This window comes from Phaseolus vulgaris, chromosome 10, assembly GCF_051622355.1.
Source record: "Phaseolus vulgaris cultivar YP4 chromosome 10, ASM5162235v1, whole genome shotgun sequence".
Classification (NCBI taxonomy): domain Eukaryota; kingdom Viridiplantae; phylum Streptophyta; class Magnoliopsida; order Fabales; family Fabaceae; genus Phaseolus; species Phaseolus vulgaris.
This window is the reverse complement of record NC_143507.1, coordinates 12,705,978-12,724,574: the sequence shown is the minus strand read 5'-3', so window position 1 is coordinate 12,724,574 and position 18,597 is coordinate 12,705,978. Positions and strand designations below refer to the sequence as shown.

General features: G+C 38.2%; 1 protein-coding gene across 10 annotated transcripts; it reads right to left on the bottom strand.

Annotated features, from left to right (window-relative positions):
* Window positions 1-255: 255 nt before the first annotated feature.
* LOC137818208 (uncharacterized) lies at window positions 256-10,679 on the bottom strand. Of its 10 annotated transcripts, none has more exons than XM_068621494.1 (5): window positions 10,491-10,669; window positions 10,083-10,359; window positions 9,154-9,223; window positions 8,976-9,063; window positions 256-569 (listed from the first exon to the last, which is right to left on the bottom strand). In XM_068621494.1, exons 2-4 carry the CDS (start codon window positions 10,263-10,265, stop codon window positions 9,014-9,016), a joined length of 303 nt encoding a protein of 100 aa, XP_068477595.1. In that variant the 5' UTR covers window positions 10,266-10,359; window positions 10,491-10,669; the 3' UTR covers window positions 256-569; window positions 8,976-9,013. The 10 variants fall into 10 exon arrangements, with proteins under 10 accessions (XP_068477595.1, XP_090152453.1, XP_068477585.1 ...); XM_068621484.2 differs by lacking the exon at window positions 256-569 and adding an exon at window positions 3,391-3,678 and having other exon boundaries at window positions 10,083-10,399; window positions 10,491-10,679; XM_068621485.2 differs by lacking the exon at window positions 256-569 and adding an exon at window positions 3,391-3,678 and having other exon boundaries at window positions 10,491-10,673.
* Between the last annotated feature and the right edge of the window lie 7,918 nt (window positions 10,680-18,597).

Here is an 18,597-nt window from a genome sequence, read left to right as displayed (position 1 = left end):
CACTAGGACCATTTAAGAACTAAGTCTTTCCTAACCAAAGTTTCCTAGCTTTCACAAATCTTCCTTAAAGAAACTTGAAGATAATTTCCCCTAATTGTGTGTGCAAAAGTCCTAAAAACCAAACAAAATAGTCAACTAAATGTTTAGGCTCTTGAAAAGATTCAACCTAATTCTCATAGAGACCTAAAGAGAAATAACAAAGTAAAATTGCAAATGAAAGAAAGTAAAGGGAAGTGAATAAAACTAGACGAATCCTTTGTGAAAGATCAAGTGACACTTTGATCCCTTTGACACACTTCCACTACTAAACGATTTAGTTATTACAATGTTCAATTTGGGATTCCTCAAGCATTTTCCCAAAACAAAAACAAAATACACAAAATTCCATGATAAGTCTCAAAAAATATTATGCTTTTTGTTGTTCTTGGCTCTTGTAATTTGTAGTTTTTCCTCTCAAGTGTTTGGTACTCTTCTTTTGCGCTTTCAACTTGATGAATCTCTAAAGAGGAGTCTTCTTTAGCAAGCACTTGTTCTTCTCCAATAGGCTGGCTACCTAAGAAGTAGATAACCTTTCATCCAAGAATTACAAACCAATGAGTCATTCCATCTCAAGAGGTCAAGAAGTTCAAAGCAAGAAAATGCTAAAATTTAAAATGTTAAACTCAAGAGATTAGAATTGTGACAAACTACAAAGAGTGTTTTAGAAGATTCAAAATCAGGAAACTAAGGCTAAAAAACACTAGGCACACAAATGAATTCCTAGAGATGGTTCTAAAATAGAGTACAAAATAAAACAAATTCTAGAGTATTTCTAGCAACTATACTTCTCATATTTATTACAAATTTTTTACAATGAATTTGGCCACGAAATTTTTATCTTATCTTTCTAACTCAAAATAAAGATTGGTCATAATAAAATAGATTAAAAACACCACTAGACAAGTCAAAACAATTTTTAAATCGAGAGAAAACATAGACAAAGAACTTTGTTTTTCAACACATATCATCCTAGCTCTTTTATTTATCATTTTTTTCCTCTTTGAATTAGGATGCCCCTTTCATTAATATGTTGATATATTCAAATCCAAATCCGACTAAAAAATATGGCATATTTCGTATACAAAAAAATTTATAGGCCAATGCCATTAGTACTCAATTTTCAAGTGACTAGAAACCTAAAGGAGGCCACGGTTTTGAACAAAACAGGAAGACATAGTGGAAAACTAACTCTAAAAAAACTTGGTAATGATCTAATAACACGTTATAGAACTCAAATTCAGAATGTAGAAAGTACTTAAAGAACATTACAACTACAATTCTACTTAAGACATTTTATCAAACACTTGCTAGACTAGCATATGGCATTTTCACAAACACCTTCTAGACTAGCACATACTTGTGAATTTTGTGATAAATTTATGTAATACAGAAATTTTGACATAATATGTAAAGATTATAAAGTGAAAACTACTCAATTTTGAATTGATTTAACTAATAGAAATTGAAAAAAAAAAATATACTATAAAAACACAACAACACACAAATAAGAACACCTAAGGCACACAAGTGATGGTTTAAGTATGAACAAATGATTTAAATCAAGGAACAAGACATATTATCAAATTTAAATAGTGAAAACAGTTCAAGACATAGATTTAAACCAAAGAACAACATGAAACAGTTTAAAAATAGTAGAAGAAGAAGAGTTACTTATCTTAACCATAGCTAAGAATACCACTTGATGCAATTCTACTTCCATTTCATGCGCCTATTTCTTCTTCATGATGTTTTAGATTTTTTTAATGCTTTTAATGGTGTTGGAGGCAGAGAAAATCATGTAGGAAATGTAGTTTATGTTATTGTGAGAGATGAAACTTTGAGTTAGAATCCCTAGAGTAAGGTTAGGACAACACTTAGGAGGAGTCTAGAATGTGTCTTAAAAAAGATTACTCTAGAAAGAACCTTGACAAGTAGAAATGCTTTAAGAATTTTGGCAGAATTCATTACTCAAATCAAGATTGAAACTACATGTACAAGAGACTCCTATTTATAGACTAAGAAACTTGCAAAAGAAGCCTCAAACCTTAATCCTAGTCCTCTCCACTAACAAGTTGACACGTGACAAAGGTAGCTTGCAATCCAAACTTCAAATCTTCTCCATTGTGATTGTGATAAGTGGCACATGGAAGGTGGCGTCACCTAGCCCTAAACAAGTAATAACTTGACACCCAAGCTAGGTTATTTAAGGTTATTTATCCTAGCTTAATGCCAACTATCTCTTCTAAAATTAGATTATTTAACCTAAACTAGTAATGATCCAAATAATATCTTACTCTATTTGACCCAAAATACAAGGTTTAAAATAACTACTAAATTATTTTCTACAATATTTACAAAGCTAAGAAGAAGAAAAAGACTCTTCAGTTATGAGTGTTCTTTTCCATAAGGCTCCATCTTCTTCTATCTTCTCACCTAATGATTTGAGGCCGGATAGTTTGTATTTCACTTGTAAAGATAAGGAAGTTTTCCGTGTATACTTTTTTTCACCATGTATAGTTTGGTCTACTTTAATAAAAATGTTTTGAACTTGATAAAAGTCAGATTATGGACACAATTCAAGTCAAAAGATGGAAAAAAAAAATGTTTAATGCTCTCTTTGTTACGTTTATTAATTTTACAGTTTACTTTATTTATATTTCCCCCTTTAGCCTTACAAAACTTCGGTATTCAACTCGTTTAATACTCGTTTCTTAATAAAATTTTAATAATACCTAATATATTGTTGCAGATGTTCATATGTAGGTTTTATATATTTCTTCAATAAAGTTTTTTAATATGAATCATACGCGGGAATAGTTACAATTGGTTAGCTAAGAAAATAATAATACATTTTGAAGGAAAGTTTCCTTGGTAATTTTAAATGACATGGTTGTTATTGCATTTACTATGCTTGTAATCTTTATATAACAATAATTGTTAACTTATTGAAGTGTCTTTGTAGATAACTCTATAATCACTTATTCTATTTGGAGTTGTGATTATCTAATCAAAGTGCTAAATAGTATTCTAATTGAATTTAGTTTTTATGTTATATATAGAAGCAAATGATATGGTTACCATTATGACTATGAAAGCTATATTTACTTTTGTTTTTATTTAATTTCAGTGTCATTGTCATGTTTTATGTCACCAAGACTAGATGAAATTATAAGACTAACAGTCCATGTATAATGAACTTTCAGACATTCAATTATAAATAAACATTTTAAACTATTATCATAATCATCTTAAAAATCAGACTCATCACATCTGATTAACTGACCATATACATAGTTATCCTAAAAAAATGCATAGAAAGCAAACTCAAATTATGAATGATTGAAACTTAACTTAAACTCAAACTCACCATAATGGAGACGTATTTTAACCTTTAAAAATAATATAATTAAGATAAACTAATTTAAGTAAATAACAAACTAATTAGGAAATTAACATGCTAGTCACGAGACCCTAAGTTTTCACATTTGTTCTTCAAACTAAGACTATGAACACCTTTTTCTTTCCCTCTAGAAAAACAAAATTAGAGTAGCAAATCATACAAAATCAAAAACTAGATGTGAAGCTGCAAGTTACATGAACATCCACCATGGCTATGCATAAGTATGGTGCCTAGCAGACCTACAAAACAAAAAAGTATAACATAATATACCAAATAGTGCAGTAACAGGTACAAGAAATAACATCATGCAGAATGGTTACGTGGCTTCATCAATTAAGTTGGTTTAGCATTTGACACTTTTGAAAGGGTGAGAATATAATAAGAACATGTTCAGTTTGAAAAAATGTTCTGTTCTTGTTTTCTTATTATACAAATAATTGCTACATTGTTTTCTCTCAGATACTTATTTTAACTAACCACCAAAAAGTTGTTTTCACCATTTCCTATGCAAACCTCAAAACAGTATCTTGAACATGTCAGGCCCAGGGAACTTTCACTTCTCATCTTTGTAAAAGCTTGGTAGTCCATGAGTAATGAAGAACATTTGCTGCAAGAGATCAACCCCTTAAATGAATTTTCGTATCTTAAAAGATATTAATCTTTGGCTTTTGATTGGAAGATATCTTGGCACTCAAAAATGATTGTGTAGCACAACGATGAAGTGGCCAACAACCACACCACTATCAGCTAATACCATTCACAGCATTATGAATCACTGTATCATGTTAAGACATACTTCCAGGTGGTAGAATTACTTTCTGCTGTTTTATTTTTCTTGCAATATGAGGGTTTAGATAAAGAAGATAAATGTTAGGTTCCGAAAAGGAAAACAAAGAATCCCTCACAAACACAGCAAAAAGAAAGAAAACTCTGTTATTCCAGTACTGTTCAGAACTCACAAAAGAATTACAAAGGAATATAGCTCCTTTCACACAGGTTTGATCCTGTCAAACTTTAACAAATGAGCTAACATCTCCCCATAGCAGGTTGGTCTTTATTTAAAGACCCCCCTAACAACTTACTAATCCCCTTATCCCTTATTTTTAAATTTCCTTCTATGATACACCCTCCAAGTACTGTCCTTATTTTCCTGCCTAACATTAAATCATTATGATTACTGTACTGGACCAGAGCGATCGGTGGTCGGACCTCGGCACCTGCCAAAGACAGGTCAGCTCGACTCTTGGGCCAAGTTGGCGAGCTATGTGATTGGGCCCTAGATTTATATTAGTCCCTTTTTTGTATAACCCTTTGTGCATAAGGCCTAGGCGGCTAGCAACGGGTAGTTTTGAACCTAGAGGTGTGCTTAGTGCGTAGGGGGTCTAGCTTAAGTAAACGTTTTCTTTTAAACCTAAGCCCATGTGTGCTAGGGCACATAGATGTTAGGTTGCATGTATTCAAAAGATAGTGTAACGTCACGCTGAGGGTGGCTACGTAAATAGATTTGACCCCTGATGTTGGTACATGAGTTGGTACCCTGGTGGTTATTTTGTTATTATTGTATGCACTCCAAGAAGGAAAGATTTTGTTCTGTTGCAACACCATGAGGGTGTGCCCTTGAGCAGAATATTTTCCTGTTGAGTATGCTTTCGGTTGAGATTATATTCTCTTGATAGAAAGTTGTTACAAGAGGTAAACTATAAAAGGGACTTGAGATCCTAGGTTAAGGGACATTGTTTCTAAGACTGAAACTTACTACTTCTTGTTTCTTATAAGCCTTGTTGATACAAACCAAGTAGCTATGAAGATGACCAAGGAAGAAAAAGACAAAACACATGGCGAGCAGTCATCTCAACAAACAATTCAAGACCCCACCAAGGATCTCATGGACCCGACCAGAGGAGATGGGCATAAATCAAAGCACCAATTGTTCTTCCTTTTGGTCTTCTTAAGAGATAGAATATGTTGTAAATAATTTTGAGCTCACTTTAAGAGTCCAAATAGCAAAGATAAGCTAGAATAAGGTGTTTATAGCATAATAGTGGGTGTAAGTATCATTTTAGCTTGTTCCTAACCATTTAGGAAGACAATTTGAACTAGTTTCTAGAAGGACAAACCTAGGATGCGGGTTTGACTTAGTCCAACCCTAAGGCTGCTCATTTTCTCCCTTTTCCCATCCTACCCCTCTTGCTTGTTTTCCAAGGCTCCTTCACCTATAAATAAGAGGCCTACCCATTGTATTTTACATGTTGAATTTGAATGAAGTAAAGAAACTCTGCACAAATTGTGTGAGCTCTTAGTGAGGCTTATGTCTTCTTAGGTTTGAGGTCTTATATCGAGTGATTGGAAAACTCTCAAGTGGCGGCCAACACACTCATCTTGGAGCACATCACCCTCCAAGTGGTGTGACATTTCTCACCCACAATCATAAGTTTTCTCATTCCATTTTATGTGTTTGTCTCCTACTTTCTCTTCTTTTTTGCTCTTGGGTTTCACTCATAATCATGAGTATGGTGCATCATTTGGGAGGTCAGGACCACCATTGATGTTACCTTGTGCCCATTTCAATTTCGCAATTGCATCTCATTTTCACCATATCTTGTTTTTTCCTTTGTGAAGTGAACCTTCACACTTAACCACTTGGTTAAGTTCATGTCCAATGGGAATCTTCCTTAGGTCCTCACCATTAATTGCTAAAATCACAATCTTAAGTAAAAGTGTCACCATAAATGAAAACATATAAAAATCAACTCACATCACTTGTACTGACTTGATCGCTTACATCACTTGTACTGACTTGATCGTCGGAGTGCAATCAACAGGTAGGGCCCCCTCTGTTTCAGCGAAGCTACGTTCCAGAGCAACAAGAGACAGATGGAGCTAGAGCTTGTGATTGAAGTCAACCGCCGAGCAGGCCAACCGGTAAGAACAATTACCTATCTATACTCTTGCTTTGCTACTTCGCCCTTTACCACCACGGATTTGTCTCAGCAAGTTAAGGTGTCAACTTATTTCGGAGTAATAAAAAATATTTTAATCACAAAGATACCATATTGTGATTCAATAGAATCCTTCCAATTTGACTAAATAAGGTTGTCTTATAACTTCAATTGGAATCTCAAATTGATAGCAAAATTCCAAACTATACTATAGACAGTTTCTATTCTTAACTTAATCTAGAATTTATTTAATGAACATAAAAAAGGCTATAACTATGCCTTTAGCAAGGTAAATGGAGCTAACTAGCAGGTTGGAAGCACATGTCTTAAAAGCAACAAGAAACAAACAAGATGTTAGGATCCCAGGAAAAAACTACCAAGAAACACACAAGACACAGGCAATTCACTAAATATTCCTCTGTTTATTGTTGTTTCATTGTTACAAAAAGAATGCCTTCAAAGGGAACAAACTCCCTTTCACACAGGATTACTCCTGTCTAGAATTCTAAAATCCAAAAAACTCCCTTTCCCAAAGCTTGTTGCCATACCTAACCCCCTAACTAACCGCTCCCTTCATGGATCCTATTTTTATTTCTCCAATGGTATACCTTCCATGTATTTTCCTTATTTTTATTCTCTGTCCTAACACAAGACACCAAAATTATATTTTCTCATCATCCCTAATTACCACAAATTAGGCAGCTAGCAATTGAAGAAAAGTTTGGGTAACAATTCAACCATTACAGTTTAGGGACATGTTCGAAACATTAAGATTTCAAGAACAAATTAAACAGAAAAAATGAAAATTTTGTTTTCCATAACCAAAATTAGATTATGCTCAAGTTAAAAAACAAAGAATTTAGAGAAACTATACGAGATAGATTCTACAAATTAGCTTATGCACAAGTTAATTTTAACTATATGAGAAACTCATTTTATTCTCTTCGTATTTTTCTCTCCTAGAAGTCTTTATGGAGAAATTTGTACACACAGACCCTAAATGAAGCATATCAAAGCAATAGATATCATGGTGAGAGGTGTATTGGAGAGTACACCCACCCACAATGCTGAGGTAGCAAATTTGTGCACATCTAATTAAAATGAATTAAAATAAGAGAAAATTGGATTTGATAACCTTTCTGTGGGTTATCTCACTTTTTAGGCTAACCTAATTGATTCAAATCAAATGGGATCACTTGCGGCAGACTATCCAAAAGTTATTATACTATCTATTTCAAAACCACAATGAAAACTATATAAAGAATATTGAGAACAGTACAATTGAATCAAAGGTTATTGAAAATTAGGTTAGCACCGTGCCTTATTAATTGCTACCATCTATCCTTTTTTCTAATTAGATCAATTTATTTAGCTCCCAATTTACAAGTATTTCACTAGATAAGGGGAAGAAAACAAGACAGAAGAGATCAAGAGAATATGTAAACCATGTTAAACTTTCATATTCAAGGATTATAGACAGTGGAGAATATAACAATACTGACATTTATAGTCCCAAAGGACTCTCTACTATATAGACAGGGATAATTTATTCAACATTGATTACATGTCAAATTACAGAAGAAACTAAATATAAAAGCGATTGCTTATGCTGCTCCACCTTTGTGTCTGAAAGCTCTATATTCTATAAATGCATACTGCTACAGATATTTAACCTTGTAGACAGTAAATATGTTTATTAGACATTTGGGGTCATATTAATTTACGAGCATTTTTTTGTGTAGCACAAATGATTGAAATTGTATCTCAAATTTTCAATATAGTAACCACACTAGTTTCTATCCGAATATAGCGGTTTTGGGTTTGGCCACTCCATGCCACTACTTGAGATAGATAACTATGAACTAATACTGACATCAAAAGTCCCAGAGGACTCTCTACCATCTAGACAAGGATAATTTATTCAACATTTATTACATTTACATGCCAAATTACAGATGAAACTAAAAATAAAAACCGTCAATTACTTTTGCTGCTCCACCTTTGCGTCTGAAAGCCCTATATTTCATAAATGTATACTGCTACAAATATTCAACCTTGTAAACAGTAAATATGTTTATTAGATATTTGAGGTAATATTTATTTACGAGCTTTTTTACCTGTAGCACAAATTATTTAAATTGTATCTAAAATTTTCAATATAGGAGCCACGCTAGTTTTCTATGTGACTAAAGTGGTTTTGGGGTTGGCCACTCCATGCCACTACTTTATATAGATATCTGTGAACTAAAGTATGACAACAAAAGAAAACTATTAAGAAAAGAGGGTGTCTTAATAGAGCCATGTTATTTACCGTATAATCACTTTAATTAGTGTATACTAGAATGATTAGTTCTGGTAAATTAAGTCTTATTCTTGGAAAGTATTTAATTAGCTGCATATATATTGAACTGTATAGCCTTGTAATTCATCTACTGTTTAGATTCTTAAGTGAAAAATTAATTTTGAATTCTTATCCAAGTAAACTCAAAATACATTGTTATCTAAGAAGGAAGAACAGGCTGATAACTTAATGAGCTCAAGCTTCAAGCTGTTATTAAAATAACCAATAAATCCATAAGAGACTGGGAGAAACTAACCTCTCACATATTTAACCACGAAGGCAAATTAAGTTTGCTTAAGAATCCTCCTTCAATTCATCGGAATCAGAGTCACTGGCATTATAACCTAGAAGGATGCATCAAAACAAGTATGCTCACACCATTATAATTTATATCACAGAAGAACAAAATGAAGCTGCAGGCAATAACAAAGTACCTGGGTGCTTATCACCTACTTTCCAAACCGAAGATCTAGTTCTTGATGCTTTGGTCAGCCAAACTCTTCCCTTAATTGCCAACAGAGGAAATCAATTAGAAACCAAAAGTCCACAGAAACCAAGTACATCCACACGTTGTTAATTAATCTATGATAAAAATTAGACCTTCCTCTTTATATTCAACTAATTGCCCATATACATTTCGTACTACAAAACGTTTACATGCTCTTTCTGTTATTTGCTAATGTTACAAAAAAAATCAAGTTGGAAATCTTTTTATAATGTCATTCTAGATGTATTTACAGAGGCATCTATCCATGTAATTACAGTTACAAACATGCATTTGGAAACAGATTCTTAATTCCTTATATAAACTATTAACAAATGTATTAAAACTAAACAAAATGACATCCTTTTTAAAGTAGTACACAACTTCCGGTTCTCTTAAGCACAATCACATAGGAGAAAAAAAAGGAATGCTTGCAACACACTCCTTCTAAAAAATATATATATTCTTAATTAAAATATATCCGGAATTACAATTTATGAACTTTCAAATTTTGTGATTTTCAATAAATTACAACCAATAACAAAGAGTGTGTTTAGAATAAGAGTTTAATTATCAGCCCACAATGTTGCCGTACATACCATAACTGAATGATAGTATATATAAAATACTTTATACTGTAAGTATATTTAAACTAAATTATTAAACAAAAAATCTGTTCAGAGATTTCGTTGCTAGAATTTCTCAAAACTAGCTAACAATAAACAGAGTTGAATTCTTTAATTACTCGTTAACTTTAGACCAACAAAATCTAACACCACCCTAAGTCCCAACAAACCCTAATCCAGTGAACCAAGGAAAGTAAACCAGTGAAACCAAGGAAAGTTCAAAGAAAAAACAGCAAGAAGAAAAACCACCCACCTTCTGAGCATCTCTGGGAACCCCATAGCCACTGTAGTACATCTGACCCACCAACACTTGCATGTTTATGTCCCCTGCCTTAGCCTCTTTCAGAGCATCTCTGAACCACCGCTTCACACAATCTGCCACCACCTCGGACAGGGGCACGCGACTACTCCTTTCCCCCCCAACGGAACTCTCCATAACCCCTTTCAACTTCAAGTACAAAACGTCGTCTCAGTGTTGAAGTTTTAGTTTTTGCTCTTCTTTTTGTGAGACCCTAAAAGAATTGGACTTTCTGGAATTAGAGTTGAAAAGCGTAAGTCTCTCGCCGTATACTGTTGGAGAAAAATCATGGGTGTATCTCAGATTGAACTAAAATACCCAAATTAACACCAGAATAGCAACATGGGGTTTCGAAGTGCATACCTTTTTTCCCCCGGGTGGTTTCGAGTTTTCTGCGATGCTACTTGATGATCATTTTTGGTTTCAATGATAAGGGTTTGTTTGAAACGAAAAAATTACAAATAAAAAAAGTACTAGAGAGAATGATCACCTATTGGAGCTCGGTGTACAGGTCTGGATAGGTGAGTTCGCTTGTTTAGCTTTTAAATTGGGTCATTTGACCTACTTATATTAGTGTTTAAGAATAATTAAAATAATACTTTTATATATTAATATAAAATTATTAGTAAAAGATATTTTTTAACCTAAGTATGTGTGTTTTAGGGCACGTAGCGGTTAAGTTACATGCACCGTAAAAATATAATGTTGCATCATGAGTAAGGGTGTCCACGTAAACAAATTTTTTTTCTGCAGTTAGTCCTTGAAAATAAGTGGTGGCCTGTTAGTTGGTGATTTTTTTGTTAGTATTTTATGCTCTGATTATAGATAAGATTATTTTCTGTGTAGAGTGAAGGTGTCCATAAACATAATGTTTTTTCTGTTACATATGCTTTCGGTTGAGATTAGATTCTAATAAGAGAAAGTTGTTACAAGAGATAAGCTATAAAAGGGGCTTGAGACTCCACGTAAAGGTACATTGTTTTTTAGACTGAAACTGGATACTTCTTTAATTTTAGTAAGTTTTTACTAACTTGATCGTCGGAGTGTGATCAACAGGTAGAGTGCCCTTTGTTTGAATGGAGCCACGTTTTGTTTCAATGGAGCCACGTTCCAATGCAAAAAGAAGATGTAGAACAAATTCCAGAGGAGACAGATCGAAGGTGGAGTTTCTCACCATAGTCAACCGGCGAGAAAGTCAACCGAGGATAACATTTGGTGCCCACCGTGGGGGCCCGATAAGACCTGATCACATCCACATTTGTGTTTGAATTTTCCAGCGATATTAGAAACACTAGGCAAGGACGCTAGGATCTGAAGGGGACGACGCCCCTACCTTGCAATAGCTCATGGACACCGTGAGAGCTTTCCAAGAAGCCAACGAGTAGTACAGGCGAGAGCAGGAGCAGATCCAACTAGAAGCTAAAGTTGAGCACGAAAGGTTAATGGCTGATGCTAAAGTTGAGCAGGAAAAGATTATTGCAGAAGATCGAGCTGAGCAAGTGCTTAGGCAAGATCAACTAATGGCAGAGATAGATGTTTCGCGAACAGTGAGGAATTGCGCAAGGCCAAAGAGGAATTGTGCAAGAGTCTACAACAACTTGATCAACGCCCCACAAGGGAGCGAGGTTTGAATGCGCCCCTGAGAGCTCGTCCCAAGCCATTCTTGCAGGCAATCATGGATGCGCTTGTGCCACCACACTACATCATGTCTAAGATCGTTTTCACGGGAGTAGAAGACCTTGAAAGCCATCTCACAGCGTTCAATGCCCAGATGATTCTTTCTAGGGGAACAGATGCTATCCATTGCAAGATGTTCATGGGTTCATTCACATGTACAACCCTACAGTAGTTTAGTGGGCTTCCTGATGCCCACATCACCTCCTTTGACCAGTTTTCTGAACGGTTTAGGGAACAATTCTCTGTCAACCAGGCCAAACCTCCGATTTTATATGACCTCTTCAGCATGAAACAAGGGCAAGGTGAGTCTTTAAAAAACTATTTAAGCAGGTTCTAGGTGTTTACAGTGAAGCTCCAGACCCACGATGAGGTCTTGATGGTCAACGCCTTTGAACAGGGAATCATGGTAGGACCATTTAGCGACTCATTGATCAAGAATCCGACAGAGACATTCTTTGAAATACAACGACAGGTTGTCGCCCATATCAACGTGGAGGAGGCAATGTCCGTGAAGCACAACATCTCCTATCAAGGGTAGACCAAGCCTAAGGAGGGTAGTCGTTCCCAACCTCAAAGGGTCAACGAAACCTCAACCGAGAAGAGAACGAACTTGAGGCGTGCGCCATACCCAACCAAGAAGAACGTGCCCAAGGCAAAGGCCCGAGAGGACTTGGCATTTCGACCCAAGTTCCGAATATCTTACAAGGAATTGCTAAGCGTACTAAGGGTCGTGGAAAAGCTAAAGTTCCCTCAAAAGTCTGACAGGAACTGGTGCCACGAAAGGAGGTCTGGTGCGAATTCGACAAGGGATTTGGGCATGATGTTGAGCGATGTATAACTCTAGGTTACCAATTGGCAGGCTTGGTGAAGGACAAATTCTTGAAGGAATACCTTGAGGAGTACTAGGAAGAGCCGAAGGGAGAGGTTGCTCCCAGGGACCAAGCACATGAGATACCGGTCCATGGGGAGTTGAACACCATCTCAGCGGGATTTTTTGGAGGAGGGAGCTCTGCTTCCAAGCATAAGCGATACGCAAGAGCAGTGATGACCGTGGACGCAAGGGGACCCAACCATCCACCAGAGCCCACCCTCTGTTTTGCGAGCTCTGACCTAGAGGACGTGGTTCCTCATGAGGATGATCCAATGGTGATATTTGTTCTCACAATTGGAAGGAAGGTACACTGAGTTCTCATTGACAAGGGGAGCTCGACTGATGTGATGTTTTGGTCAACATTCAACAATTTATAGTTATCCCCCGACCAGCTAAAGTCGTACGATGATTGCTTGTTTGGCTTTGCGGGAGATCAGGTGGAAGTGCGGGGATACATCAAGCTGAGGACGACTTTTTTTTATGGCATCTCAGCTTGGACGATTAATGTTAGGTACATTGTGGTTAATGTCTCTTAAGCTTATAATTTGCTTTTGAGGAGACCTTCCTTGAACAACTTGGGTGTGGTGTCCCTGACGAGGCACATGAAGATGAAGTTGCCTTCCCTTGAGGGAGGAGTGATCACCATCAATTCTGATCAGAAGACGGCAAGAAAATGCTACGAGAGTAGCTTGAAAATTAAAAGGAGAACGTACTTGATCACTGTTCAGGCGGGAGAGCCAGAGGAGATTGTGCAAGCTGAAGTCACCAGTGAGAGGCGACCTAGACCTGCTGGTGAGGTTCAAGAAAATGAAATAGGAGGGAATTCCAATACCCTGAGTGGTTGGCAAATGTGGTGTTAGTGCAGAAGGCTAATGGGAAGTGGAGGACGTGCATCGATTTTATCGACCTGAACAAGGCTTGGCCCAAGGATTCTTACTCGCTTCCAAGTATAGATTCCTTGGTGGACAATGCCTCAGGTTGTCGGTTGTTGAACTTCCTGGACGTGTTCTCGACATACAACCAAATTCGTATGCACATAAGAGACGAGAGCAAGATTGGCTTCATGGCCGAGTTCGCCAGCTATTGTTATAAGGTCATGCCCTTTGGCCTTAAGAATGCTGGCGCCACTTACCAGAGGTTGATGGACAGGATTCTCGCCCCAATGGTTGGGCAAACACATGCAAGCGTATGTAGACGACTTGGTCGTCACATCAAAAAAGAAAGATCAACACATTGCTGATTTGGAGGAGTTATTCACAATAATAGTTGTTCTTGTCAGTTGACCTGGTTGTCGGTTGACTTCTAAGGCAAGCGGTGGCTCTTCCTATTTCTGGTGGATTATGTGCTTCCCCTTTGATGTTGGAAGGTGGCTCCATTGAAACAGAGGGGGCCTTACCTGTTGATTGCACTCTAACGATCAAGTCAGTTCATGGCTTATAGAAACAATAAGTAAGTAAGCAGTTTCAGTCTTAGAAACGGTGTACCTTTACTAGGGATCTCAACTCCCTTTTATAGGCTGCTTTTAGGTTACCTCATTGTAACAACCCTTCCCTCACGAGAACCCTATCTCGAGTGAAAGTAGGTTTGATGGGAAGACACTCTGTTACGTTGTTACACAATCTTAGTGTAACAACTGCACATAATCTTTCTCCTTGGAGTGCACAATCTTAACAGCATGGCCGCCAGGGTACCAACTCGTGTACCAGCATCAGGGGGCCCATCTGTCACAGTAGGCATTCTAGCCTTTATGTATCATGCATGCAGCTTACCCCTGGAAACTCTAGCGCTCTTGGGCCTAGGCGTTTGTAATGAGTACTTACTTGTGCTAGACCCAAATGTACTATACGCACCACACACACTTTTGCTAATCAGGTCTTTCATATATACGAGTTTCAACACATGCATCTTTGGGGGCCAACTTACGTGGCCCACTATCTCGACCAAACCACCGAGCTGACCTTCTCCATACAGGTGCCGATGTCTGATGCCGATACAGATGTTCGATGTCTGGTCCAGTACAATAGCTAAGTACAATTTGAAGTTGAACCTAGAGAAGTGTGTGTTCGGGGTCTAAGCAGGGAAGTTCCTTAGGTTTTTGCTCACTGAAAGGGGTATAGAGGCGAACCCCGAAAAATGTGCTGCAATCATAGGGATGAGGAGCCCTGTCAGCGTGAAGGAGGTCCAACAGTTAACTGGACGTATGGTTGCCCTGTCTCGATTTTTGTCAGCTAGTAAGGATAAGGGGTATCCATATTTAAAGTGCTTGAAGAAGAATAACTAGTTCGTGTTGACTCGTGAGTGTGAAGAGGCCTTCACCAGGTTGAATGAGTACTTTCCATCCCACCTGTCATTTGTAACCCGCTGCTAGGTACTCCCATTCATTTGTATTTTGTGGTCACATATCGGGCAATCTGCTCGGTCATTGTGCAAGAACAAGATAGGGTCCAGAAGTTGGTCTACCTTGTGAGCAAGGTGTTGCAGGGGTTAGAAACGTGGTACCAAGCCATTGAGAATGCCGCTTTGGCGGTGGTATTCACAACTCGATGGCTCCGCTACTACTTCCAGAGCTTTACTGTGATAATGATGACTGATCTGCCCATTTGTAAGGTCTTTCAGAAGCCCGACAAAGCAGGTCGGATGGTCTGTTGGGAAGTTGAGTTGTCCTAGTTTGATGTGAAGTACGAATCCCAAGGGCCTATCAAGGGCCAGGTGTATGCTGACTTCATGGTAAAGCTATTATCTGAAGGTCCCCAGCCTAATCCTAATGACTTCAAGTGGGTTCTTTCAGTGGACGGATCCTCTAACCAACAAGGGAGTGAAGTTGGGGTCATTCTAGAAGTGTCGAGTGGGTTGTTAATCAAGCAAGCTTTGAGGTTCGCCTTTAAAGCCAACAACAACCAAGTTAAGTAAGAAGCCTTGATAGTTGGGATGTTGATGGCCAAGGAGTTGCGTGCTCGAAGTTTGTTGGTGAAGAGTGACTCGTTGCTGGTTATTGGGCAGGTCACGGGTGAGTACCAGGCTAAGGATCTGCAGCTAGCCTCGTACCTAAGGTATGTTATGCTTTTGAAAGCAGCTTTCTCCATGTTCGAGCTAGTGCATGTCCCAAGAGAACATAACTCCCGAGCAGACTTGCTATCCAAACTGGCAAGCTGAAGGAAGGGATGTCGGCAGAGGTCAGCCATTTAGGAGACCTTGAAGTCGCCTAGGACCACTACAGGGGGCTAACCGAGGTCAGTCGTGTGGAGATCTTAGGTGTGAGCTTTTAGCAAGGGAGGAGGCACCGATCGTTGACACATGAGACCTTGAAAGTGCCCAAGATAACCACCTATGACTTGTTGGGAAATGATTCTTTGGAGGTCCTGCAGGTCGACATTGTGGAGACCTAGAGAACTCCATACCAACGCTGCCTAGGTGATGGTTTGCTCCCTGCAGAGCCTACAGAGGCAAAGACGATTAAGAGGAATGCGGGAAAGTATATCCTTGTAGATGGCAAGTTGTTCCGTCATGGTTATACCCACCCATTCCTCACTTGTGTAAGTGGGATCAGTGTACCCGCATCATGTGGGAGCTCCACGAAGGAATTTGCGAGAGTCATGTCAGAGGAAGGGCTCTCTCGTTGAAAGTCGTTCGAGATGGGTATTATTGGCCGACTATGAAGGAGTATTGCGTGAGACATGCACAACGATGCAAGCAGTGTCAGAAACATGCTGTTTGGCATCATGCACTAGCTGAGGAGTTACGGTCAATCTATAGCCCATACCCTTTCCATACCTGGGAATAGACATCTTGGGTCCTTTCCCTTTGGCGATTCGGCAGATGAACTATCTCATAATAGCCATTGAATACTTAACGAAGTGGATCAAAGCCGAGCCAGTTGCGCAAATAACTGCTCACAAGGTGCATCATTTTGTGTGGAAGAACATTGTATGTCGTTTTGGGATTCTTATGTTAACCTTGAAGTTTTGATGTCTCCAAATCCATGAAAATTGTTGGAAGACTAGGTTGTTGCTTGTGGGCATGGGTTCTAGGTAGATTAGAATTTGTCAATCCACTCTAAGCTTAATCCAAAACTGAATCAATCAAGTTCTTGTAAAGAAATCTGTTTTTCAAAGTTAGTGAAAAACAACTTGTTGATTTGTCGTTTCGATCGGTTGTTTTACAATTGGTGGTTTTGGAAAAGATTTGAAAAAGATGAAATTGGCTGACCTCACAGTCAAAGTCAATTCAATCGATTGATTCGTACTTTCAATCAATTGTTTTTTGAAAAAAACTTAACATAATTGGTTAAATCTGTTAAATCTGTTTTTGCTTGATTCAAATCTGTTTTGGTCCTTGATTGAAAGACTAAAACGACTATTTTTTAGGCTATATAACTAGTTTTTGAATCTCTGATTAAAGAGAGAGATCATATTACAAAAGATGAAAGATTTTTCAAAGATTGCAAGATTGCTTAAAGCTTTGCATTGGTTAAGAGTGGAATAGGATCTGTTGTATTCATTGTGTATTAGGTGTAATCCTTCCTATTATTTCTTGTATTTCAATTCATATTTGTAAACTTGAAAGGTACTGGTGTCTACATTCAGAGGGTGTTCTGACTTGTAGTGTTTGTGTTTCAAATAGGGTGAGTGTTCTTGAAGGGTTCAAGATCACCTCTTTGGTGTTTGTGTTTGTGTAATTTGTGATTTATTGCCTAGTGAAATACACAAGGGTTTCTGGGGACTGGATGTAGCTCAGGTTAAGAGTGAACCAGTACAAACCTTGTGTGTTGAATCTCTCTATCCCTCACTACTATTAAAACTGTTTGATCTGTGTTTTTGCAAAGTGTTGATCAAAACAATCGGTTGATTCGTATAAACAACTGATCCGGTCGGTCATCGGTAGTCGGTGACGTCAGCAACAGATAGCCACGTGGACCGTTCCTAGTGGGACATGTGGGCCAGGGAAGCAGATGTGTCTTTGAGAAAGTCACCCAGGGGGTGATCGGTGATCAGTGGGTGGTCGGTGGCCCTAGAGGATGCGCGATCAGCGCCTAGATAAGCGCCATGAGGCATAAGGCGTGGCGCTATGATGAATCGATCGGTCGTCTGGGGTGAGCGATGGTCATCGGGTCTTCGTGTTACGCGCGGTTAAGCTGGGACTGAGGGGTGATTCCCAGCGAGAGCGCTGCGTTACGAGCCTTGTGTGGCAGAGTATCAGAGTAAGGAGAAGTTATGTGTTTTGCAGTGTTGTGCATTAGGGTGGTCTAAGAGAGCTAGTAGCCAGTCAGTGATTGGTGCTCTCCTAGCCCATGACGTGCATGGTGCAAAGCAGAGGTGATCGGTCACACAGTAGGTGATGCCTAGTGCGTGCGCTTAGCCAAGCCACACTTGGTATTCACGCTGAGGTTGCACGAGACACCTAGTGAAAGAAACGCGCTAAGTTACTTCATACACGAATAACTTAGGCGCGCAACAGAGTATATAAAGGCATTCCGCGCTCATGCAGAGGAAGGTAAGTTTCATTCTTGCGAGTTACTAGTTTACACAGAGAGAGAGTCACAGAGTGCACACGAGTCTTGCTGAGATTCTTAGTTCTTAGTTCTTTGGTTGTTTTGCAAGGCTGACTTGAGCGTCGGAGTGCAATCGGCCACTAGAGGCGCCGTTTGTTGTGTTTCGCAGGTTTTGCTTGGAGTTCTTGTGGAGTGCTTGGAGCGTTCTTGCGGAAGACAGAGTTTGACGTGGCGAATCCTTCGACGTTCGAATCACTTGCGAGATCAACAACCGATTGATTTTTTGAATCAAATTAAAAAGTTTTGAAAACCTATGTGTGAAAAAGATAAAGTTACTCAAGTTTTGATTCAATTATTTTTTACATGGCTAATAAACTATCCTTTGGGGAAGGTGCCTCAATAAATAGACCACCTCTGTTATGTGGTGAAAACTA